The 27940-nt window shown below is 41.5% G+C and overlaps 1 protein-coding gene across 4 annotated transcripts in view; it reads right to left on the bottom strand.

Moving 5' to 3' along the window:
• LOC115162353 (regulator of G-protein signaling 6) overlaps positions 1-24387 on the bottom strand; it is a 59353-nt gene extending 34966 nt beyond the window's left edge. For 3 of the 4 annotated variants that reach the window (XM_029713570.1, XM_029713567.1, XM_029713569.1), the window contains exons 1-2: positions 24071-24387; positions 19805-19920 (exon numbers count right to left, since the gene is read on the bottom strand). In XM_029713570.1, coding sequence (XP_029569430.1) covers positions 19805-19894 — 90 coding nt within the window. In that variant the 5' untranslated portion in view covers positions 19895-19920; positions 24071-24387. Of the gene's footprint in view, positions 1-19804; positions 19921-23897; positions 24020-24070 lie in introns of those variants that run through there. The other variant, XM_029713568.1, reaches the window with a different exon arrangement.
• Positions 24388-27940: the final 3553 nt, after the last annotated feature.

Consider the following 27940-nt stretch of genomic DNA (forward strand, 5'->3'; position numbering starts at 1 on the left):
CTTTATTGCATGTTTAATGTTCTGAGGCCAGTTCTCCATTGTTAGGACAAAGGAATTTCTCTGTGGCCTAAGTTTATTATGGGCATGAGGTGTTATAAAACCCCCACATCTTCAGACCCCTAGATCTCTCCTCCTCTGTTGGGGGTTTGGGAGATAATCTGTAGGGTGGTGGTCTCCTGTACCCTGACCTGATCAGGACAGTCATGACAATGTACATATTACCTTAATTATTTTTTATTTTGCTTATCGAAATCCTTTATTTAACTAGGCAAGTCAGTTAAGAATAAATTATTATTTTACAATGATGGCCTACCCCGGCCAAACCCTCCCCTAACCCGGACGATGCTGGGCCAATTGTGCGCTGCCCTATTGGACTCCCGATCACGGCCGGTTTGACCCAATTACCTCGACTGGCCTGTACCAGTCCCCCTGTGTATATATTTTTTATGTTATTATTTTTTACTTCAGTTTTTTTTTAGTAAATACTTTCATAACACTTATTTTTCTTAAAACTGCTTGTCGGTTAAGGGCTTGTAAGTGAACATTTCACTGTAAGGTCTACACCTGTTGTATTCAGCGCATGTGACAAATACAATTTGATTTGATTTCATTTGATTTAATATAGGCGGGTAGTGGGAGAATGGGAAGGAAGAGGAGGGTCTACATGGGCTTTAGTTTCCATGGCAACGTTCATAGAGACGAGGGGAACGGAGCAATTAAAAGTTTGTTGAATTTCTCCCTACATGGGAATAGAGCCAGATAGACTCAATTTACAATTACCGATCAGGCCTGTAGAGAGGGATAATCTAGTCAGTAGTCAGCACTCCCCTTTGAAACACAGGGATGAAGAGAAACATCACGAATACCAGAAAAACATCCTCCCATGTAATCATCTGTTGTTACAGACTCAATGGGTTGCATGAGTGCAGACAACACAAACAACCATTTGAATCCCTTAGTCACAATGAATGGTTCACTTTTAGAACTAAGATTAATTTCAAGAGACACAATTATATGCAATGACAGATGTACTTGAAAAGCATGAGCAATTCCAGGATAGAAACAAGTAACCCTATAATATCCTATATCAAGACCAACACAGCCAATGCTTTGGATCTCATTCACTAAAACTGCAGTCCATCTATTGAAAACAACTGCTACAGATGAAGGTTTATAATTTGATCACTCCAGTCAAATGATCAAAGACTTCAAAGACACGCCTAAAAACAATGGGTGACCGAGCACTCTGCTGTCTCAGACCACGGCTCTTATTATGCTAGCTAAATAGCGCACAATTTAAACACTTGCCCCCAATCCCCCCTTCCCCAAAACATGTGTAAATATTGGACTATAACTCGTGCCTTCCTGTATTATACTTATGCTAGAATGTTTATTATATTCTACTGAGCCATTTACTTTATGTTCGTATTCTTATCTTTTATTATTCCTTATTGTTGTTGCATTGTCCAGAAGGAACCTGCAAGTCAGCATTTTGTTGAACGGTGTATACCATGTGTATCCTGTACATACGACTAATCAGACTTGACACTTGTATTCATGGTCTAAAAAGGCTTCTATAGTTTGTAATTTCCATTTTAAAATGACTTGATTTGCCCTAACGTAAAATGTATCAACCTCTACAAAAATGTCCATTAATTATAATCCACATAATAATTAACATTTCCTGTTGCTGCATTTCCTGTTGCTGCATTTTCCTGCTACAGAAAGCTGGCTCAAATTAAGATCCTACATCTGTATTCTTCAAGGCACTTAGGCCAAACAAACACATCCTACACCATCTGCATCCTGAGTACCAGTGGGACTCCAGAGGGTCTGTAGTCTAATAAGGTCCCCTGACTTTATCCCTGCACGGTAATTGGGGAAGAAATGCTATAGTGAACCCTTTTTGCATGAGGGGTAATGAACGACAACAGAATAGTTAAAGTGGGAGTGGTGGCACTGGAAGAAGAGTTGCCCTGCTGCTACTGTGTCAATTTTGCTTGGTTAGCACTTTACAAAGTTTCTCCACTTACATGGTGACACAGAGAGATTTGAAAAGGACTGCATGGAAGTGATTTTTTCTTCACATTTCACCACCAACACAGTCCTTAATCTGAGCCAAAATCACAGTCAATCACTCACTTCCAAGCTACATCCATTCATCTGCACTCTTTCCGTCTGTGTCTGAGGCAAAGCCAAGCTACTAAAATGTGAAAGTTGTTAGACAGAGAGCTTGACAACAGGGGGGCTGTGTTGAGTGAGAGACGGATAGAACTGTTCTATTTTCAGAAGGTAAGGCAAGGCAAGCTGCACAGAGCTGATAGATTCTCTATGTGGGCATCAGATGGATCACGGCCACCCTGTACTGATACCAATTTAGCTGCTGCAGTCAGTGAAGCCCACTCTCTCTCTTCATTAGCCCTGTCTGGAGGAGCATAAGAGGTGTATGAGAGGACCATGCTGGCTAGGATGCGTACGCTTTGTCGTGATGTGCTCAACATAAAAAGCAACAACTGAATTTATCTATCTGGAGTGGCTGCGAGATGAACAATGTATGTTGAGGAGACAACATACTCACAGCTGAGACAGAATAGTTACAGACTGTTGTTATTTTCATTGTGGTAGCTCAACATCTTTACATCCAATCCAAGTCTAATTTCTGGTCTTACTGATATACCAAATAAATGCACAGGGAGGGTTCATGAAGCTTAAGAAAACCACAGTACGCAGTATTCATTTTTGACTTTGCGATGCTGACATTGAGTGCCTCAGGGTCTTTTCCTGTCTGTCACTGGGTTGTGGTGACTAGGTTAGTGGGAAGATGTTTTCCTTAGGCACTCATCTGACTCATCTACATCTACATGGACCTACTTGTTCCTTATGTGAGAGAAGGGGGAATTATATTCCTTCATGACAGAGTACACTACTCCTTAGGTGCTGGAGGGAGGACAGGACAAGCAAGGCCCGTGGGCTGCAGTGTGGACGGGCAGTGTGCCATGCCAATCAAAGCGCAGAGAATGCAATTTTTTGGTGTTATTAGACAGACTCCTTGAAGTTTTTGGTTTGTTGGAACAGATGGAATTTAACTAATTTGATCAAGCTCTACTTATTACTGAAATAACTACTGACCAGTTACTGTCCTGTAAAGTAGGTATCTTCACAGCAGATACAAATGCTTGCTATGCCTTTTCTCTAGCCTGTCATTATTACTAATGCACAAAACAGTGGTGGGCTATCAGAGACAGAGGCAGCCTGAAGTCCTCCAAACAAGCCTTTTTTGTGTCTGTTCACAGCTGTCTAATCAGAGTGTTATAATGAAATGACCAGAATATTGCTGATGCAGTAGACACATTGACATTGTGCACCAAGATGTATGGTCAGTGTATTCCTGGCCATACATGCTCATACATGCTCATTGGATGCTAACAGGTCATTGGTATTTCAAGGGTTAAAATAACAGCAAAAGGTGTTTAAATAAAACGGTTTGTTTCCTGCTCAGGGATGATGTGATGCCGTCTCTCTGGTTACACTGAAAATGAATGTGGGTTGAGGTTGAGCCACCTCCACGGCTTTTCCCAGCCATTAGACTACACACACACACACACACACACACACACACACACACACACACACACACACACACACACACACACACACACACACACACACACACACACACACACACACACACACACACACACACACATACACATACACATACACATACACACACACACAGAGTCAGTTTACCAAAGTCTTGATATACAGGGATGTTTTCTCTTTTTTTCTCCTGATGTTACCATTATATGAAGCCATCTGTTCTTAATTCATTCTAAACGACTCTCATGATACAGTACCATGTACAATCTGATAACACTGCATCGCTGCAGTCCCTGTCATGGATAGAAGAATACACAATTGCCACACCCCAAAATGATGATGTCTTCTATCTTAATCCTTAATGTCTCGGAGCACACAGGCAATCAGTGAGGTAATGGCCCTTGACCTTTAAGACACACATGGATTATCTGTCATGGCCCCTGCCCTGATAGAGTGAAGGTTTTTATGGCTTCATGAATCAATGGTCCCATTCCTTTCCCCCCAGTGTGACAACCCTCCTCTATGCAGCACTGTGCCTGTTACCTGTATCCTGTGTTTGGCCCTCCAGAATGTTACTAGAACATTCCCAAATTAAGAAGGTAGGATGCTGCTCTGACAACAGGGAAATAAATTGAAAACGTCTGTTCTGAGAGAGCCAAGGAGCCTCACCAGCGCGTCACTAGGGGAAATGTCCACTGGCTCCCTCAGTGACATATAGATACTATTAGGGACCCACTCTGCTGTCGGAGAGCAACATGAACCCACCAGGACCAATGTAGCAATGTGCAGAGTGTGCTTTATATGGGAAAGGAATGAGCAACTTATTTTCTGAGAACCCCCCTACTTCAATGAGAGCTGAACTCAATAATGAGTGCAGAACAGTGTTTTAATAGCTCATATTTCCTTACAAGTTTTACATTCTACCTACTTAGAGCCACAGAGTACTAGAGTCACTAGCATTGCTCACCTCAGATGAGGTTGTACCTGTCCCCTTCCCGGGGGATGGCTGGCTCCTCGTTCTCCTGACAGACAGAGGGGAAGGTTCAGTGGCCTTTGTCACCTTGTCATCCTCTCCCTGCCAGGCCACTTATTATGATCCTCTAATGGCCTTTTAATAACCACGTATTAGCCTGGAGGTATTTGATGATAGGGAGGCTATTTGATTGAATCAGAGAGTGAAAACAAGTGTTTTATAATGGGATATGTTACATGCAGCACGCCGCCTCCCTCTAACACAGCCCTGTTGCCTGTCTGTGATCGGGGGGATGGTCTAATGATGGAATAAATTAGCCATGTGGTTTGGAAGATATATTTCAGTAATAATATATACCTATCTTTCATACTATCCAGGCCCCACTCAGTGTTGAACAGTATGATTGTCTTAGCAGAGAGCAGTCCCTATCCAGTGCTGGCTAGGGCCAGCAGCACAGCAGCAACCAAACAATCCAATGTATAGTTACTTATGAATCTTTTATCATTTTACTTCAGGGGAGAATAAAACAAACAATCTATCATGTCAGTGGAGGTGGATTTTGCTACTAGAGCAATACACCCCCTGCATTATTGAAGACGTAACCCACTGAGACATGAGCCATGCTTTGTGATCTAATATCCTGCCACTATATTTCAAAATGAAGTGAAATGTCATTTTTGTATTTTTCTATCTGCTAGTCGTATCTGAGCGTGGCAGCTGCTTGTAATTCAGTGAGTTACTGTGCAGGCAAAATGCTTGGCCATACCTGCCTCAGGACCCAATTATCTTGTAATTTTCCTTCTAAAAAGGCCCCTGCTTAGGGCCATATTCCAGGAAAGGAATTGGAATCTTTCTCTCCAAAACACAGATAAGCTATTAATGCACCAAGAATTAAGGACATGAAAGAGAGAAAAAGGCGAACATGTGACTCTGAAATGTGAAATGTCAAAGACTCCCAGTCAGTAGTGTTTGCTGATTTTCCTGTCAGACTGTGGAAATGAGGCCTGTATTTCTGGGAGTCAGTTTTCATGGTAGAGAAAACTCATCCCCTAAATGCCATATCGGAGTAATGTTGGGTAGCTGTTACCTAAACCAGAGTGAGCTGAGATGATAGAATTGAATTTATGTAGAGATTCAAAATCTCCCAATGTTATGCATACTTCTTATTATGTAACAATATTTAGATGGATCATTTTGCATGTTACATTTTAGTCATTTAGCAGATGTTCTTTTCCAGAGCAATTAGTGCATTCATCTCCAGATATCTAGGTGAAACAACAACATCACAATCATAGTGAGTACATTTTCCCTCAATGAAGTACTTATCAGCAAAGTCAGTGTTAGAATACAAGTGCCATTTCTTTTTTAGGTGTTGAGTATAGCCTGAGGGTAAGGAAGGGCCCTTCCCCCTAGGCAAGCACCAGGGTCTTGAAGATGATTTGTGCTTCGACTGGAAGCTAGTGGAGTGTGCGGACGAGCTGGGTGACATGGGAGAACATGGCGGCGGACTGCGGTGTTCTGGGTAAGTTGCAGGGGTTTAAGCGAGGAGCCCAGCCAACAGAGAGTTGCAGTAGTCAAGACGGGGGATGACAAGTGCCTGAATTAGGTCCTTTTTGAGGAAAGGTTGTACTCTACGGATGTTGTAGAGTATGAACTTCCAGGAGCGAGTCACTGCTTTGACGGTTGCAGAGAACGACAGAGTCACGCCAAGGTTCTTTGCACTCTGGGATGGGGACACCGTGGAGTTGTCAACTGTGATGGAGAGGTGTTGGAGCGAACCGGCCTTCCCGGGGAGGAAAAACATCTCTGTTTGTTCGAGGTTGAGCTTGGATCCTGCTGTACACAAGTTCACAAGGCCATTTAATTCTAAAAACAGTTATACTGTCATCTGGGCACAGAAAACAGTACCTTTTGTAGACGCTGCATGTTACGTTGCCATTTAGCTCCAGATCAAACTAGTCTAGCCAGTGGTTTTCAGCAAACAGAAGACGTTGGGCTTATCACAAAATGTGTCCCAGACAAGTTTTTGCACCTTAGTACCTTAGCTAAATCATATTATTCTTTAACCACCATCAAATAATTGTCTAATTTACACTGTTCTTCTAACACAGTGCTGCTCTGGTGGTGCTGTGAACTCAACATCCAGCAGTCTTTTAGGGAAAGCTTACATCGCTGTTCTGTTCTGGAGATGCTTTCTTCTCCGCTCCCAAAGTGAATAAGTATGTGACAGCATCGCAGAAGCAATTAGGGCTTTAGGGGATTAGCAAAGTACAAAAAAGCCATGTAAAGCAAGCAACAATTGTACACACAGTTGTGCTATCAAGATAAAAACTAAAAGGTTGCTCAGTGAAAAAAATATATTTTATATATACATATATTTATAAATGTGCATTTGTTGGTAACTCCATTTCTGGTATGGCATCAGAACATGGGAATAACCATTTTAGCTTCTTCTCGTGTTTCAGTCTGACTGCAGCAGAGCCCTAACTCTTCTCTGTTCTGGGCCGTATTGATTCACATGATTATTGTGTGCTTAAAAGCTTTAGAGCTCTTTTTCCGCCTTCCCTCTGACCTTATGAAGACTAATATCCACTTTAAGTTAATGTAGGCTCAAATTCAGGGCTTTGTGCATTACAGAGTCTTAGAAAATGAGCCCTGTACCAGGTAGAGGTAAGCAGTTTTGAGCCATTGTGGGTTTACTGAATGTTATTTCACCTCTGATAGATTCTGTACTTAGTTCCCACTGTAATATCTTTGTCTTTATATCATGTAATAGGTCATCAGTCAAAATTAGATAATGCCTTCTATGTTCCACAGTCTTTACCTCCCTTCAGGAGAATGGCATTGCCTGCATTTTCCCTTTGTAAGGAATTTCGTTGCACTGTGGAATAAATGTGGTGAGGCATTTGAGATGAACATTCTGACCACAGCCTTATGAGTTATTGACAGACCAATAAGAGTGAGATTCTGTACACAGTAGTCCTTGGTGGTTAGTTGAGGTCTGTGTAAAGAGGTCTCTGTTGAGGTTGACAGCTATTTTCCAGACAGAGAGAGAAACAACGTGAGAGACAGAGAGAGAGGGAGACAGCTAGAGAAAGAGAAAGAGAAAGAGAGAGAGAGAGAGAGAGAGAACATGATCGTGTGGTTTCTAACACTCTCACATAAATGCCAGCTAGTTTAACTTTCTTACTTGAAAATCTCCATTTACCTTTGTCTGCCTACATGACACTGAGGACAAGACTTAATATTAAAATATTCAAGCTGGTTATGTATATTCTATTTGCTGCAGGTGGTTGTTATACAACTGTAGTCAATCCACTCTGACCTTATACCTTGTCTTAGCAAGATGGATCAGGTATGGTGATATTGTTTTCTGGGACGATAGCTTAAAAAGGGATACATGATTGAGAACATTCTAATCACCAGGCCAGGTTGTATTTCTTCCTGCTTGCCTTTTCCACCATTGAGCTGTGGCTTTCTGACAATGAGAAACACAATAAGCTAAATCACGCAGAACGGTTCCAATTGGGTGAGCTGTCAGTGAATCCTGGCGGGTAATCAGCTATTCTGATGCAGGTCCATGAACCCAGGCCAATAGTCTGGCCCTCTGAGGGCTCTCCAGGAAGACGAGTTGGCTGTGGTGATTAACATTTGCGGTGGGTGACTCATCCATGCTTCGCCCTCATCAGACAGACAATTACAGAGACCCTCCGACACTCCAGGAACACCACAGTCCATCCTTACCTTACAGACCTGATGACTTGTTCTATATGATACAAGGAGATTATTCAAATGCTACATCTTAGAAAACTAATCTGCATGCCTCAGATCGTCATCAAAACAGACATGAAAGGAGAGCAGATGGTGATATGTTGCTGAAAGAGTTTTACATGACCAACACAATATTTCCACAACGTTATTCTGTGACACTAGTGAAACACAGCAATATTAATGTTGAACGCTAGGCCCACACTGGCTTACCGTCAGATGTAAAAAGCAGCCATCCACTGTCATGCTTGACTCAACATTAAGCGTGTGACTATATTCTCTCGTTGTTTATCTGTGAACTCACATTCTTCCGCAAGCCCCTCTTCTCTATGGCTTTGAGGAGACAGCATGAGTAGCCTGCAGTCCCAGGCATCACTGGCTACGAGCACAACACAGAAACAGCATACAGTGTGAAAATCTACTGGAGCATTTAGCAAAAACACTGTTTTTTAGACCACGACCTATAGAGGTTTGAATGTGTCTGTATTAAAGTCGGTGCTGCACTGGAAGCTGAAACAGACTAACAGAGAGGCTCCATTAGAAGAGCCAAATATTGACTGGTAGAATACAGTAGAATATGTTTGACTGTGGCAGGTTCACTGAGTCTCACGTTGCTCTACTTCCCTGAGATAAGGTAAAATAGCCACAGACTCTGTGATCTAGTGCAGGGTTTCCCAAACTCGGTCCTGGGCACACCAGGTTTTTAGCGAGGGCAAAAAACAAAGGGGGGGGGGGTGGCAGGACCGAAACCCTGATCTAATGGACGGTGCAACTCTCCAGTCCAGAGCTTCATTCAGTGTGTCAACAGCACCGCAGGCCCACAGAGAGGCCTGCCAATCACATGCCTAACTGTCAGACGTCCCACTGTCAGACCAGAGAAGATTCGGTCCTTTCACCCAGGCAGGCCATGGAGAAATGACGAGAGCAGCTGTTCTGTTTACACGTCACACACTAAAGGACAGGGATTTCAAATCAAAGATTTCAGAGCCCACCTGATCATTGATTTGATTGCATTTCAACTGATTTTAATATGATTGAAAGACAAATCCTCTTCAACTCTATCCCTATGAGGTTGTCATCACTGTTTTGCACACCCAATTGCTGGGGATATCTACTGTAAGATGGTATTTAAGACATGTTACATTTACCCTACTCTGGAGTTCCAAGCTGTATTGCCGCCTGCGGTGGGTGAGGTGCGACCTAGGGGGGTTGTGGGGCATGCAGAAGTTGGGGCATCGTGGTGCCTGATTCCTCCCTACACCCCCAACCCCCTCTGACCAACCTCCCAGAGGTGAGCTCTGCATCACCATAAGTACATATGGAACCCCACGCATCGGCCCTAATGAGCACGATAAACATCTCCTGTATTATTTAATGTGCTCCTTTTGACTGCAGTTGACTTGTAGTACCAGTACAGACAGAGAGAGAATCCTCCCTGAGAAGATGTCCCCTAGCTAGCTGGAGAAAAGCCCTTCATTTCTTCACAGTGTTTCCACTATCGAGTGGTGAATAATCCCTTTAACCAAATACATACTGCAAATGATCCAATAAAAATGTTGTTTTAGCAAACCTCCAGGATTTTTGGGGGATATCTGCATAATTACAATTTGGATGGGTAAAATAATTATCTTTAGTCCATTACAGACTAAAGAGAGGGAGCGTTAGTGTTGTGTGACAGTTTGCGATAGCTACAGTTTGTGTAGTTTGGCCTTTATAATGCAACAGTATCAAAACTGAAATAGACCTGCTTTGGAAACCAAGCCTGGCCTCGATACACAAGCTTTAGCGCAATCGTATGAGTGACACCATACCAGCACATCTGATATGCCTGCCTTGGCACCAGTGGACACGCTTGTAAAACCATTCATGCTTGATAAAGTAGCGGTATGCCTCATACCCAGCACTACAGTTGACAACCAGTGTGTCCATTTGGGGTGCGTTATCTAAAGTGCGTACAGGAACCCTGAAGAGGAGCCAGTGGACACCTATGATGGGGAGAGTCTTATGAGATATACTGAGTACTGAGATATCCTCCACTATCCTCCCCTATCCCAGAGGCACTTAAGGGTGAGTGGAGAGTGATTCATGGTCAGTGCAGGCAGACAGGCCTCCATCCTCAGACCTGCTCCAGTGTAGAGCATGTCTGCCTGTCTCTGGCCTTCTCTTACTCACAGCTGGGGGTAACAAATAAATACTCCCTAACTGAGCAAAGTCCTTCCTGTGGTGAGATAATGGATGTGGGGCGGGGGGTAAGGTGAGGTGTGGGCTGCTCTATAACGTCTCCTGTTCATCTGTGAGTAGAAGCTGTCGCTGAGGCTGTATTGGATACATCACATAACAGAGAGAGTGATGGGTAATACAGTATGTTTGACACAAGCTGCTGCATAAAGATGTGTACTTTCTGGTCATTTCCTTACTTAATTATGTTTTAATTTTTCATTTAACCTTTATTCATCTAGGCAAGTCAGTTAAGAACAAATTATTATTTACAATACTGTAAGCAATCTCAGTTCTATTTAATTGTAAATCCAACTTTTGAGGACACTAGAAACAAAAACATCACAATTTACTGTCACATTAAGGGATAGAAATACCAGCCAGTGAGAATAAATGTGTTCCACATTAATAAAATAAAGTAGAGGAATGAATTGACTCAATATTTCTCTTCAGTTATTAATGTTGGACAGAGGGGTGGAGATGAGGGAAGGCAATGAGAGAGAGAGAGAGAGAGAGAGAGAGAGAGAGAGAGAGAGAGAGAGAGAGAGAGAGAGAGAGAGAGAGAGAGAGGGAGAGTGAGAGAGGGAGAGAGAGAGGGAGAGGGAGAGGGAGAGGGAGAGGGAGAGGGAAAGAGAGAGAGAGACAGTAAACCGTATGCTTGCCGATTCCATGATTCGAGCCATTCATTCTGCTGTATAATATGTTGTAAAACATGTATTCTCATGTGCACTGAACTGTAATGACCTTTAGGGCTCAGAAGCCTGGTAAAACATAACAGCTGGTTAAAATATTAGTAGCATCACTTGACTGTGACTATTATATCAGTTGGAGTATACTTTACATTTAAATCTTCTCATCCTAGGGATACAGGCTTAAAGCAGCCTGAATAGTCCATCCACCAAGCAAAAGAGCGTTCACATTTAAAGCTACAATATGTAACTTTTTGGGCGACCTGACCAAATTCATATAGAAATGTGAGTTATAGATCTCATTGAAAGCAAGTCTAAGAAGTGGTAGATCTATTATATATGCGCTATTTCTATGCTTCCCGTTCTTAAGTTTTGTTTTTGTGTCTTTTAATTTAGGTTTTGTACACCAACTTCAAACAGTTGAAAATACAATATTGTTGGTTATGGAAAATATATTTCACAGCAGTTTAGATGATACAATGATTCTCTACACTATACTTGGTTGTTTTGCCACATAAACTGAAATTAGGTGAACTACAAAAATGTTTGCAACCAGGAAATGGCGGAGAGGTTTCTGCATAGTGCACCTTTAAATGAGCTGTATTTTAAAAAGTACACACAGTAGGCTGTGTTGTGTTGGAACAATAACTTTAGGCAGGGTGCTGAATTGAGTCATCAACTAGGCCTCGGCAGGACTCATTTGAGTGTTAGTCCGTCACGATCAATATTTACACACTAACAATTGTTAAAAAAACATCTGTATTGGAGGTTTATAAGACCATGCAGAGCATGGCTATACACTCACACTTCAGGTACAAATGGGGTAACAACATCCAAATCAAACAGAGATGAAACACAGAACCAACACTTGATTCTCTTTAGGCAGAGAGAGAAAGCATCCCATGAGTCCCCGGACAACAATAGTTGTGTATACAGCAAGCCACTGCCACAGAGAAGAACCCAGAGTTAGAGCAGAGTCACAGAAGAATGAGGAGGAGACACATTTGTCCTGGGGACTGGAGATCTGACTTGTCTATTAATAGTCTATTAATAATTGCATTTTCCAGCACAGCAGAGATCCTTGTCACAGGCTGGTTTTCACACAGCTCCCGCCACTTGCATTAATTTGTCCTCCATGTCTTGCCTTAAACATGCCAGACAGAGCAAGGCAAAACACACACAACGGGTAGGGGCCATTAAGCAGGACAGGTGTGTGTGTACGTGTGTACGTCTGTGTGCATTCATTACATATTGAGCTCTCTCACTGAGGTCTTGCAGCAATAAGGTGTGCCACAGTTATTGCATTGTTTTGCTTCAACAATTCCTCTCTGAGAGAAAATTACATTGAACAATTAAACAATAAGCCAGAGGAGGTGTGGTATATGGCCAATATACCACGGCTAAGGGCTGTTCTTAGGCACAACGCAACGTGGAGTGCCATGGTATATTGGCCATATATCACACACCCCCGAGGTGCCTTATTGCTATTCTAAACTGGTTACCAATGTAATTAGAGCAGTAAAAATAAATGTTTTGTCAGACCAGTGGTATACCACGGCTGTCAGCCAATCATCATTCAGGGCTTGAACCACCCAGTTTATAAGATTCAATACAGCGCTGCCAAGACTAGACAGGATAAGCATTCTCCACTTTCTGTGTAGTCAGGCTTTCTGTAATGGGTAAATTCACAGTCAGTTTTGTCTAACTGCACATCCAGGTTAATATTATTGCAATTCGCTCTCAACAAAAGGAAGTCTCAGACATGGCCCTGAAGTCAATACATAGTCCTACTAATTACAGCTTCACAGCTTCGCAGCAGTCTACAGAGACTGGGGTGAAAACTCTGCATGATGTTTTCATACCGTACCATCAGTGGGCTATACTGTGACTGGCCGTTGTTCTTTGCATTGGGATAATGCATTTCTTCCGGCTGACGTGTGACCAGGCCTAGGGGACGACGGCAGCAGAGCATATTGATAACCATCTGGTCCTCCCTCAGCACCATCTCACACTGACTACACCAGGCTGCCTGCCCAGAGGGCCATTTAAATGCAGAGCAGCTGGGCTAGAGTACACCGCCACCTCATCCTCAACACTGCCTCACACATCACATACCCAGCATCACACATACCTCAGCATCACACATACTCAGCATCACACACACACAGAATCAAAGAAACAGAGGAATTAGAGATATGAAGCATTGGGCATACAGATAATCAGTGATAGAGGGAGTCTGGGGTGTTGTACCACCATCAGAAACACAGAAATTCAGAGATCTTGTAAGGTCTCTTTGATTGAAAGAAATCCCTCATGTCTGTCTGTCTGATATCTTTAGCGTCTCAGACTGCCTCTGCTACTCATAGCTTCGCTTTCGCACAGGTACATGTTCCTTTTCTTTTTTGTCAACGTACTTCTTCAGTGTCATTCATTACATTTTTTCATTCATTGCTGCTGCTCGAATGGACGTCTTCTCTTCTCTCACTTCCTTGGCTTCTCTCTCAAGAACCTCAAGGGGGGCTAGACCCCTGCTTGTTTTACATTTGTATACACAGGGCATTAAGATGTCTGCTCTGTAACAATAAAAATGCATTTGAGTTCATAATATGCATGACACATTGCAAAAGTATGATGCATGTTATGCATAAAACTGACAAAAGGTAATCATCTTTGTATGGGGTATGATGGCAATTAGCTACTTTCCCTATGGTCATTGGCTCAACTTACCAGAGGGCTGACATTTTGACTATATTAGCCCACACAGCTACAAGGATGCACTTACATTCTTGTTTAAGAACCTCATATTGCAGCTTATAGAGACCCCAACTGATGTATAAAACACTCTTAAAGCTATCTACCTTGATTTAGATACAAGTATCTTGAAACCTACAACACAATAAATTCATTTTACTTGGTGAAAATCATTTTTTGGGACCTAACTTGCTTACCGCTTTTTCCATGTGGTTTCTTCCTTCACAGACTCCATTATAAATGTTGTGTATGGTTTCCTAGAAACAAGGGATGGCTCAACTAATCCTTTGGCTCAACTTACCCCTCTCTCCCTTATATACTGTACAGTGCTTTCATAAAGTGTTCACACCCTTTGACTTTTTCCACATTTTGTTGTATTACAAAGTGGGATTAAAATTGATTTAATTGTAATGTATTTGTCAACAATCTACACAAAATACTTTGTAATTTCAAAGTGGAAGAACAATTCGATTTTTTGTAAAAAGATATATACAGTACCAGTCAAAAGTTTGGACACACCTACCCATTCAAGGGTTTTTCTTTATTTATACTATTTTCAACATTGTAGAATAATAGTGAAAACATCAAAACTATAAAATAACACAAACAGAATCATGTGATAACCAAAAAAGTGTTAAACAAATCTAAGTATATTTAATATTTTAGATTCTCCAAAGTAGCCACCCTTTGCCTTGATGACAGCTTTGCACACTCTGGGCATTCTCTCAACCAGCTTCACCTGGAATGCTTTCCCAACAGTCTTGAAGGAGTTCCCACAAATGCTGAGCACTTGTTGGCTGCTTTTCCTACACTCTGCGATCCAACTCATCCCAAACCATCTCAATTGTTTTGAGGTCGGGTGATTGTGGAGGCCAGGTCATCTGATGCAGTACTCCATCACTCTCCTTCTTGGTCAAACAGCCCTTACACAGCATGGAGGTGTGTTGGGTCATTGTCCTGTTGAAAAACAAATGATTGTCCCACTAAGCACAAACCAGATGGCATGGCATATCACTGCAGAATGCTGTAGTAGCCATGCTGGTTAAGTGTGCCTTGAATTCTAAATAAATAACTGACAGTGTAACCAGCAAAGCACCCCTACGCCATCACATCTCCTCCTCCATGCTTCACAGTGAGAAACACACATGCAGAGATCATCCGTTCACCTACTCTGCGTCTCACTAAGACACGGCAGTTGGAACCAAAAATCTCAAATCTGGACTAATCAGACCAAAGGACAGATTTCCAGCAATCTATTGTTCATTGCTCGTGTTTCTTGACCCAAGCAAGTCTCTTATTATTATTATTGGTGTCCATTAGTAGGGGTTTCTTTGCAGCAATTTGACAATTAAGGCCTGATTCATGCAGTCTCCTCTGAACAGTTGATGTTGAGATGTGTCTGTTACTTAAACTCTGTGAAGCATTTATTAGGGCTGCAATTTCTGAGGCTGGTAACTCTAATGAACTTATCCTCTACAGCAGAGGTAACTCTGCATCTTCCTTACCTGTGGCGGTCCTCATGAGAGCCAGTTTCATCATAGCGCTTGATGGTTTTTGCGACTGCACTTGAAGAAACTTTCAAAGTTCTTGACATTTTCCGGATTGACTGACCTTCATGTCTTAAAGTAATGAGGGACTGTCGTTTCTCTTTGCTTATTTGAGCTGTTCTTGCCATAATATGGACTTGGTCTTTTACCAAATAGGGCTATTGTCACGACTTCCGCCGGTCCCTCTCCTTGTTCGGGCGCCGTTCGGCGGTCGACGTCACTGGCCTTCTAGCCATCGCCGATCCACTTTTCATTTTCCATTTGTTTTGTCTTTGTTTTACACACCTGGTTTCAATTCCCGAATTACATGTTAATTATTTAACCCTCTGTTTTTTTGTGCGTGATTGTTTTATGTATGTTCGGTCCGTTATTGTGGGCTCGGTATTACGACATGTTATTGGAATATTTGAGTAAATTTACTTGTGTTGCTCATCTCTGCTGTCCTGCGCCTGACTCCTCTGCACCAGCTACACCCAGACCACTACAGCCATTTTCTGTATACCAACCCTACCTTGTCACGACACAGCTTAAACGCATTAAGAAGGAAAGAAATTACACAAATGAACGTTTAACAAGTCACAAATGTTAATTGAAATGCATTCCCGGCGACTACGTCATGAAGCTGGTTGAGAGAATGCCAATAGTTTGCAAAGCTGTCATCAAGGCAAAGGTTGGCTACTTTGAAGAATATCAAATATAAAATATATTTTGATTTGTTTAACACTTTTTTGGTTACTACGTGATTCCATGTGTTATTTCATCATTTTGATGTCTTCACTATTATTCTACAATGTATAACATAGTATAAATAAAGAAAACCCTGGAATGGGTAGGTGTGTCCAAACTTTTGACTGGTACTGTATATATGAAAAATAAAACATAAATATATCTTGATTTGAAAAGTATTCAACCCCATGAGTCAATGTCTAATCACCTTTGGCAGTGATTACAGATGTGAGTCTTTCTGGGTAAGTCTCTAAGAACACTTGCCCATCTTTTCAGAATTCTTCAAGCTCTGTCAAATTGGTTGTTGATCATTGCTAGACAACCATTTTAAGGTCTTGCCATATATTTTCAAGCAGATTTAAGTCAAAACTGTAACTCAGCCTTGGTAAGCAAATCCAGCGTAGATTTGGCCTTGTGTTTTAGGTTATTGTTCTGCTGAAAAGTGAATTCTTATCCCTGTGTCTGGTAGAAAGCAGACTGAACCAGGTTTTCCTCTAGGAGTTTGCCTGTGCTTATCGCCATTCCATTTATTTTTTATCCTGAAAAACTCCACAGTCCTTAACAATTACAAGCATACCCATAACAAGATGCAGCCACCACTATGCTTAAACACATGTTTTATTATGTACAGGCTTCCTCCTTTTCACTCCATCAATTAGGTTAGTATTGTGGAGTAACTACAATGTTTTTGATCCATCCTCAGTTTTCTCCTATAACAGACATTAAACTCTGTAACTGTTTTAAAATCATCATTGGCCACATAATCACCATGCTCAAAGGGATATTCAAGTTCATGCAACTTATTATGTGACTTGTTAAGCAAACGTTTACTCCTGAGCTGTTCGACACTATGGCCTATTTATTGCCTTACCTCCCTTATCATACCTCCTTTGCACACACTGTATATATCAAATCAAATCAAATTTATTTATATAGCCCTTCGTACATCAGCTGAAATCTCAAAGTGCTGTACAGAAACCCAGCCTAAAACCCCAAACAGCAAGCAATGCATGTGAAAGAAGCACGGTGGCTGGGAAAAACTCCCTAGGAAAAACTCCTGAGAAAGGCCAAAAACCTAGGAAGAAACCTAGAGAGGAACCAGGCTATGAGGGGTGGCCATATACGTTTTCTATTGTATTATTGACTGTATGTTTGTTTATTCCATGTGTAACTCTGTGTTGTTGTTTGTGTCGCTCTGCTTTGCTTTATCTTGGCCAGGTCGCAGTTGTAAATGAGAACTTGTTCTCAACTAGCCTACCTGGTTAAATAAAGGTGAAATAAAAATATATATATATATATATAAAAAATAACAAAGGGGTTGAATACTTATCGACTCATGATATTTCAGCTTTTCAATTTTTGTTAATATGTACAAAATTTGAAAAACCTAATTCCACTTCGACATTATTGGGTATTGTGTGTAGACCACTGACAAAAAAACGAATTTTAATCCATTTTAAATTCAGGCAGTAAGACAACAAAATGTGGAAAAAGTCAAGAGGTGTGAATACTTTTTGAAGGCACTGTAAGTAATATCCCTGTAAATCTGCTAATCCACAAAAATCATCTGACTACTGTTGTTGTTGTTGGTGATAAAAATATGAATATTCCTGCAAAACCCCCTGTTCAACAAAAGCAGCAGTACTTGTGTAGCATAAGTTACCTGTTAGAACATAATGCTTCAAGTCATAGAATTGATAGAGGAATTACGTTTTAAAACGCTTACAGTGTCCCCTGTAACATATAATCAATGGCACAGCCCAGGTGGTTTTCCACAACATGACAGCCCCTTATAAAACATGTAAGATCTTGGAAAAACAACTTTCAATAAAACATTCAAAAGCATTTCCATGTAAACTCACAAAGTCCATTTCTATAGCATCAGTAGGCAATAGGACACCTGTTATCAGAGCAGAATGCCTGCAGCTCAAGTGAGCTGAATAGTTAGCATGACAAATACATTCATACAAACATGTGATTACTGAGGCCCTCATTGGGAAGCATTGGCAGCCTTCAGGCCAGGCAGCAATTTAGTGTCTGAATCAGAATACATCAGCCAGGAACAATCAGAGGCTGGAAAAGCCATCTGCAATCTATGGAGGGTGAATATTTATGAGAGTGAAGTGTGTCAGACAGCTACAGATGTAGGATCGTAATATGAGCTAGTTTGATCTTGCTGGAAAATAAGCCTGCAGCAACAGGAAATGTGAATTGTGTAGATTATAAATAATGGCCATTTTTGTAGGGTTTGATACCTTTTTATTAAGGGAAAATCAGGCTGAAAATTCAAAGTGGAAATTACAAACTTCAGAAGTCTTTTTAGACCTCAAATACACTACAAGGTATGTCCTGCATTGTAGGAAAGTTCTCCTGCAATATGGTGATCAAATTAAGATCCTACATCTGTAGATGTCGTACTCTAGGAGCTAAAGATGTCTCCATTTGCTTCAATCTTCATTTGATTGTGTCGTGTCTGACATGTAGAGCCACTGTCCAACATCTCTGTGCGGCGTGTGACCACATTAAACCACATTAAACCTGCTAATGTTCTGACTGCTCATTCAGGTGGATAGGAGAAGTGGAGGCTTGAGGGCTAAGTGGTCATTCTAGGAAGTGTATTTCAACACTGAACAAGGCACAGGATCATGTCAACTCTTCATTATCATTATCATCATGCTCAGAGATCTTCAATCAGCGAAAAATGTTTTCTTAAACCATGTCATCATCCATCCTCTACTGACTCCATTTCTTTTATCAAATCATTTGTTTATCTCTCCCCACTATTAAATAGTCATTAGCAAAAATGACAAAAAATAACAGAATGGAATTGGATCTGTCAACTCTTTGCTTTAGTTTTTCCATCATCAGCACATTGGGACAGGTTTTTGAATGGGCCTGCCTGTGCCGAGTGGCTCCAGAGAGGACAAGCCCAACCCTGGAGGAACAGCCACTTCCTCTGAGTCCCACACTACATCATTACCCATGGTGCAGCTCATCCTCTCCTCTTCTCTTCTCTCCTCTCCAATCAAATGACAGGCATTGAGACTCAAGTGCCTTACGGATTGTACCCTTGACACATAAAGGACTTTTTCTCCCCTAAACCCAAACTGATGGAGAGCTTATTAAAACTTCAGAGGGCTGCAGAGTGCAGACAGTCTGCCGGGCTGCCAGAGGAAGTTTATTGTGGCCAGTGTGGGTCCATCAGTGACTGTCTCTAAACCCACAGAGTTCTAAACCCACAGAGAGAGGGTTTAGAACATGTTCCATTACCTGCCATTGGATGTGGCTCTTCCTGTTATATTCATATGGTTCAGACATTGAGATGGAACTGTTCTAGATGTTGGGAGAGAGGTGTCAGGAACCACTGTGAGATTCATTACTGTACCAATCTGCATCAGAAACAGGCAAATGATATCGCTCCATGTCTTTCAATGGATACCTACATTGGGTGCTTACTTATAGAGTCCGTATCTTCTTGTAAATTATAAAATTGTCCAATACCATGTTATATGGGCTGTCAGAGAAACACATACCTTTCTATAAACTATCATGTTGGGAGAGTCCTCCCCAGGATCTGTTGTCCCCACACCCTGTTGTCCCAGGTCTCTGGATGCCTCCGCCATGTCTGCTGTGTCCTAGGCTCAGGAGGCTGCATGGGTATAGAGAGACAGGAAGCAGAGGGGAGTTAGAGGAGAGGACCAACACTGTCAAAAACTATTCATCATATATATTCATTTATTCAGGTTGTCCAAATAGACCATTTTTGATAGTTCCTCACAGCAATGCATTCATTTGGTTCAGAGTTTCATTCCAAAACGCTGTATATCCATTTTCAGAAATGTTGGTAAATTAGCTTTTGTTTTACAGAGAGACAAGTAGTACTGCTAGGTTTTACACAGTCAAATGTAACAAATAACTACATTTTTTATAAAGAAATATTAAAATCATACATATTATATATATTATATATATTTGTTTTTATATAATTCAATACAGTCATATGAGATCTGTATGTAAAACATTTACATTTTACATTTTTGTCATTTAGCAGATGCTCTCATCCGGAGCAACATACAGCAAGTGCATTCACCTCTACGGGCCACGGGGGCAGTATTGAGAATTTTGAAAAAAATATGTGGCAATTTTTAACTGCCTCCTACACCAACTCAGAAGCTAGGATATGCATATTATTAACACATTCGGATAGAAAACACTCTGAATTTTCTAAAACAGTTTGAATGGTGTCTGTAAGTATAACAAAACTCATATTGCAGGCAAAAACCTGTGAAAAATAGATTTAAAAAAATGAGAATTTTGTGACTGTACTATTTAGTGTCATTGTTTTAAAGATACCACAGTGAGAAAGGATTCAGTTCGCAACTCCTACTGCTTCCACTAGATGTCAACGATCTTTAGAAAGTTGTTGGAAGCATCTGTGATGAATACAGACCGAATAAGAAAGCTTACAAGTTGACACGTCATCACTTCATTTTTTGCGCCTGCGCATGAATCTGAGAAGAGTGCCTTTGTCATTATCGTTTATTCTAGACACTTGATAGGTTGTGTGAAAATATTACTGATGTTTACTGATGTTTCACGTTAAAAATGGACCAAAAGATTAATGATGAACAACGTTTGACATGTTTAAACAAACGTAAATAGATTATTTACTAGGTTTTCTTTAGCTTTTTGACGTGACTTTACACTGCCCACCTCATTTTGTGGGAGCCTACTGAACGCTAACTATTTGGACATAAATTATGAACTTTGTCAAAAGAAACCACATTTGTTCTGGACCTGGGATCTCTGGCAGCGCCTTCTGATGGAGATAATCAAAGGTAAGGGGATATTTAGAATGTTATTATCGATATTAGATGATGCTAATGCTAACGGTATAGCTTAGCTTAGCTTAGCATATAGCTTATTGTTGTTAGCATAGTACCCAGTTTATGCAAAATGTGATTTCCCAGTAAAGTTATTTTGAGATCTGGCCATTCGGTAGCAATTACGAGATGATAATATATTATTCTTTGAATGACAATATTATAATTTACCAATGTTTTCGAATAGTAATTCCGTGATTTGTAATGCTGGATTCACTGGGTGCATTCGAGCCGAAAAAAATTCTGAATTTCACCGCGACTGTAAATGCTGTTTTTGGATATAAATATGAACTTGATGGAACTAAAAATGCATGTATTGTATAACATAATGTCCTATGAGTGTCATCTGATGCAGATTGTCAAAGGTAAGTGCATAATTCTAGCTAGTTTTCTGTCTGTTGATGCCCTTCTTTGAATTGGCTAAACATTACACGCAGCTATTGTCAATGTACTCTCCTCACATAACCTAACTTTATGCATTCTCCGTAATGCCTCTGAAAATCGGACAGCGTGGTTAGATTTAGGAGATCTATCTTTCAAATGGAGGAAAATAGTTGATTATTTGATTTTTTGAAATGATTACTCTTGCAGTTTTGAATTACCCGCCATGGTCACATGACAATGAATCCCAATACCGGGATAAGATCGGGATAAGATCCTCAACAGGTTATTAAGATAGCTAGGTGAGACAACCACATATCACAGTCAAATATACAGGATACCAACATTTCATTTCAGCTAGAAACACATTATAATTCAAATAAAGGTCTACGAATAAAAAAAATCTGAGAACAGTAATATTTTACACACACGTGAAGGTACCAATAAGCAATCATAATGATGAAGAAAAAAACAAATGTGAAGAAAAAAAGAAATAACAATTTGCTCTTCTCTCAGGTGACAACACCTCTCAAAATACAGCCCGATAACAAAGCCTTGGCAGTAATGCAGCACAGTGAAGTGAATATGAACTAGCTAACTAAGCCAAGAAAAATGTCAAGCCTGTAAGTCAAAGTGGCAGAATTCCCTTGCAACAATCATGTATAATCGGGCATTGCACAGCCTTCCACTGATTAGCTATAGATACTCAATGTTGTTCAGGACATTAATGAGTCAGAAACTGTAAATAGGAATGAATGTAGGTACTGTAGATAGTGTGGTAGATAGTGTGTTGTGCATATCAGCACTGACTTTGCTGATAACTTCTTTATTGAGGAAAAATGTACTTATTACGACTGTGATATGTAGTTGTCTAACCTAGCTGTCTTAAGATGAACGCACTAAAATGACTAAAATGTAAATGTAAAATGTAGGTGATGTGCAATAAGCATGTTGCTGAATACGCTAGGCCACTATAGTTAAAACCTTGACCATTTGCACGGCTAAGACACCATTAGCCACGCAGTGTGCTTTACCTTAGATCAGGCTTGCCAGTCCTGTGTACTCTCATGATATAAGGATTAAAACTCTACCGTAAGCGATTATACATGACCTCCATTCAATATCCATCCCACTACGGCTCTCTCTCTCTCTCTCCCTCCCTCTCTACAGGATGATTCATTCTGTTTAACTAAGGGTTTTCATAACTTCACAAGGCTACAATTGTATCCACCTACAGTTGAGTTATAGTGTGAATCAGATTGGTATAAGCATTTGGAATCATCCATCAGGCAGCGAAAAAGAGAGGATTACATCATTTGACACATTCATCATTTTGGAGTAGCCCTACATAGAACAGACAGAGAGGATAACGCTTCCAGGAACCGTTTTATATTAAAATAAAAGCCTTATCATACGCCTGACTGGGCTTTTCATGTTAATAACTATTTGTGTTCCACTACCGGAAAGTCTGATAGGTTATTGTGGTTTATCTGAAGGGAGGATATACTGTGAGTAAGACACACTACATTCTGAAACAGCAGGGCGCGTGCTTTACAAAATGACATGAAATGAAATGTTCATACATAGTATGAATCAGTAAAACAACATTTTGTCAGAGAGCAGCCACTGGTGAGTGACTTCCAGTACAATTACATAATTGTGTCTTGAAGAGTGGCCACTTGCTGCATTGTAATCCACAACAAACAGACTATAATGGTGAGAGGATCAGATTGAGATTGAATACCTTCAATAGGCGACTAGCTGCACAGCACTAGACACGCAAGCTTGTGTTGAGCATTTCATAGTAATGATTTCAACTGTTGAGCACAAAAAAGATCATTATGCTATGGAGCAGGAGGCAGTGATCATGCACATGATGGTACTATCAAGCCCTTCTGATCCAGTGTTATTGCCAACATGTTGATGGATCGAGGAGCTGTCTGCAGCCCGCATTGATTAGCACAATGTCTAAGTAACCAGGAGTTCATAAACTAAGTTTACATCATATCATTTGATCAATTTCTCCTACTATTTGACATTCTGTATGAATTATATGACACCTACAAGACAAGTCCTGTGGCAATAGCTCCTTTGCTATGGACAGCTAAAACCTGGAATTCATGGAAACAACTTCAATTTCCAAAGCATGCAAATCTAACTTCACAGAACACCAGTCTGTCTGTGTTAGAGTTAACAGGATGGAACACAGGCACTGACATACAGACACTGACATCTCCATGCTCACAGACAGAGACACAGCCCCAGAACCACAACAAGCAGATCAGCACACCACTGGACAATATATCAAATAACTCCTGCATTCCCTCAAAAACAAACCCATTAACAAACCATTGACACTCACCATCTAATCCTATAGCCTCAACAGGAGACTCTGAGCTGTGGGGAAGAGTTGATGTACAACAGGCACAAAACAGACATGCAGTTGATCATGCAAAGCCAATCCCCCTCACCCACACCAGCCTGCCAATACAATGCTCCTGACATCTCCCAACTAATGAAGCATTCATTCATTACCTTAGCAACAAAATAATGCCTTGTCCACTGCTCCCTGTTTTGCTGTCCTTATCAACAAGCAGCAGACAGGTTCATGATATAATTGGCAGGGGGGAAAGAAAAAAAGAAAAAAAGAGGGGATGAAAGCAGTGGAGCCGCGAGAGGGAGAGAGAGCGAGCAGCTGGTTGGTCACTGCAGTATTCCTCTATTCCTCCTCTTCTCCAGTCCTCTGCCTGCCATGGGAGGGAGCACGGAGTGGAGCGGAGCAGTGAGTCAGAGAGATCCTCGCCTCGAAAGTGCGCTCCTTTCTCCTCTCTCTCTGTCTGCGTGTGTCTGTGTGTGTGAGGGAGAGGGAGAGGGAGAGAGAATTAGAGAGGCAGATCGAGTTGGGAAAGGGGGAGGGACAGAGGAAGAGAAGATGAAGTGAAAAAGAGAGGGAGGAGAGAAAGACAGAGAAAAGAGAAAGCCTGAGTGAGAGAATGGTTGAGAGAGAAGAGATGAGATGGAGTGAGAGCAAGATAGCTTTGAATGCTGGGGAGCAGAGAGAGCTGTACACACTGCAGCAGCGCCCACTGATGCTGAAAATAAGAATCATTCCATTAAGAGGACACTGAAATTGTAATAAAGGCCAAGTTACACTTTGACTGTACAGAGTGAATGTGAAATAAGCTCTTAGAGGAATAGAGATGGAGAGATAATGGAGAGAATTAAATGTATAGGTTGTTAATCCACATTTTCATTTGAAAGCCCATATTCTATACAAGACCGCACATAAATGAATGTACAAGTCAAAGGCTACCGGTCTTTAAACGGTCTGATCTAAGACTTCAGCCACTTAATGAACTGACATGTATACTGCACTGTAGTTATTCTCAAATTTTAATCAACATGCTATCAAAACATATTCCAATTGAAAATGTGCTTGTCCAGGATGGCAAAAGATTGCCCTCCGTCGCACACCCATCCCCCTCTCTCTCTCTCTCACACACTCTCTTCTCCTCTGTCCAGGACCATCCAAGCTTAAATAGCGAACCAAAACGGTCAAAGCTTTTTTTTAATCCTATAAATTAGATCCAAAAGTCCCCCGAGGAATATTCTCACAGAAATACATTGCATGGCCAATTTGTGAATGCATGCAAATGCATGCACACACGCACACAAACACAAGTACTTTTCACAGAAGCAGTTAACGGGTTACATGTATGAATACAAACAGTACTTGTATTGCAGCTTTTATCCACACTTCGTGTGTGTGTGTGTGTGTGTGTGTGTGTGTGTGTGTGTGTGTGTGTGTGTGTGTGTGTGTGTGTGTGTGTGTGTGTGTGTGTGTGTGCCCACCCCCATCTCTTTCAGCACACTGGACAGCGTGTTCTAGGCTGGGTTTGGTGGTCTACTCTAATTCTGCCTGTCGTTCCTCTCTAATTATCACGACACAAGGCGAGACCCAGATGCAGACACAGGAGGCAGATGATTTAAGCTCTGGTATTTATTATAATCCAAGGAATAGACAAAAGGCAGGTCTGGGACAGGCAAGAGTTCATAGCCAGGGCAGAGTCCAAAACGGTACAGGGCAGCAGGCAGGCTCGAGGTCAGGGGCAGGCAGAGTGGTCAGGCAGGCGGGCTCAGAGTCAGGATAGGCAAGGGTCAAAACCAGGAGGACGAGAAAAAGAGAGACTGGGGAAAACCAGGAGCTGAGAGAAAACCGCTGGTTGACTTGGCATTTCTATCGCCCCTTAGCACTCACGTCTGTAGCCATGAAATGTTTTGAAAGGCTGGTCATGGCTCACATCAACACCATCATCCCAGACACCCTGGACCCACACCAATTCGCATATTGCCCCAACAGATCCACAGATGATACAATCTCTATTGCACACCACGCTGCCCTTTCCCACCTGGACAAGAGGAACACCTATGTGAGAATGCTTGCTGTTCAATGACTACAGCTCAGCGTTCAACACCATAGTGCCCTCATCACTCAGCTAAGGACTCTGGTACTGAACACCTCCCTCTCCAATTAGATACTGGACTTCCTGCTGGGCCGCCCCCAGGTGGTGAGGGTAGGCAACAACACAGCCGCCACGCTGACCCTCAACACGGGGGCCCCTCAGGGGTGCTTAGTCCCCTCCTGTACTTCCTGTTCACCCAGCACTGCGTGGCCAAGCACGACTCCAACACCATTATTAAGTTTGGTGACGACACAATGGTGGTAGGCCTGATCACCAACGACGATAAGACAGCCTATAGGGAGGAGGTCAGAAACCTGGCAGTGTGGTACCAGGACAACAACATCTCCCTCAACGTCAGTAAGACAAAGGAGCTGATCGAGCACACCCCCATTCACATCGATGGGGCTGTAGTGGAACAGGTTGAAAGCTTCATGGTCCACAAACACCAACACAGTCGTGAAGAGGGCACGAGAAGGTCTCGTCAGTCTCAGGAGGCTAACAATATTTGGCAGATCCTCAACAAGTCCTACAGCTGCGTCATTGAGAGCATCTTGACTGGCTGCATCACCGTTTGGTATGGTAACTGCTAGGCATCCGACCACAAGGCACCACAGTAGCGGGTACGGCCCAGTACATCGCTGAGGCCGAGCTCCCTGCCATCCAGGACTTCTATACCAGGCGGTGTCAAAGGAAAGCCCTAAAAATTGTCAAAGCCTCCAGCCACCCAAGTCATAGACTGTTCTCTCTGCTACCGCACGGCAAGTGGTACCGATGCACCAAGTCTGGAACCAACAGGACCCTGAACAGCTTCTACCCCCAAGCCATAAGGTGGCTAAATTGTTACTTAAATAGTTAACCAAATAGCTACCAGGACTATCTGAATTGACCCTCATTGCACTCACTTTATTGACTCATCACACACAGCGCTGCTACTGTTTATTATCTGTCACTTATTCCGAGTTATATGTACATATCTACCTCAATTACCCCTGCACATCAACTCGGTACTGGTAGCCTGTGTATATAGCCAGGTTATCGTTACGCATTGTTGTATTTATTATTAATATTATATATATATTTTAAGGGGTGGATCAGCTTAATATTGCGGAAAGATTGTTGCTTCCATCAATGTAATTGTCTGCATCATTTCCAATCCCCCATATATTTTTTGTTGTTGTAAATAAATATATCCATATACATACACACATGCATACATATACACATATACACATACCTATATAGACATACATCTTTTTTTTTGAATATACCTTTATTATTCCCCGCAAACCCTTCCACCCTTCCCCCAATTGGAGTAAACTTATAAACAATAACACTTAGGCTTCTACCTTCAGTTTATACATCTTATACACATTTTACAGACACAATCTATTTTACAATAGTTATATTTTGTTGGTTTTTAGTCCTTCCTCTATTTCTGATATCCAGTTTGATTTCTATTTGTAACTGTACTATTTCACAACATTTCTGAACCTATATACATTTTACAGACCCCGTATGTTTTACATTGGTTATCTTGTTATTAGTCCCACCCTTCAGCTCCATTCAACCCCTCCCATCTATCTCTCAACACCATCCATTTTGGATTTCTATTTGCCATATATTTTTCAACTGTGCTGTGATTAATATTATTATTATGTGTTTTACTTTTCTATTATTTCTCTATTTTCTTTCTCTCTGCGTTGTTGGGAAGTAATTTCACTGTTAGTCTACGCCACGTTTACGAAGCATGTGACAGATAACACTTGATTTGATTTGTTGGAGTGCTTACAGTAAAACATCAACCACAGTAATATGGCAATATGATAATCCCCCACACTCACACCATACAGTATTGCATTATGGCTGTGACCTGTAAAACTGAAACATCTCCCACTTACAGTGCCTTCGAAAAGTATTCAGACTCCTTGACTTTTTCCACATT

The sequence above is a fragment of the Salmo trutta genome, chromosome 25, assembly GCF_901001165.1.
Source record: "Salmo trutta chromosome 25, fSalTru1.1, whole genome shotgun sequence".
NCBI lineage: Eukaryota > Metazoa > Chordata > Actinopteri > Salmoniformes > Salmonidae > Salmo > Salmo trutta.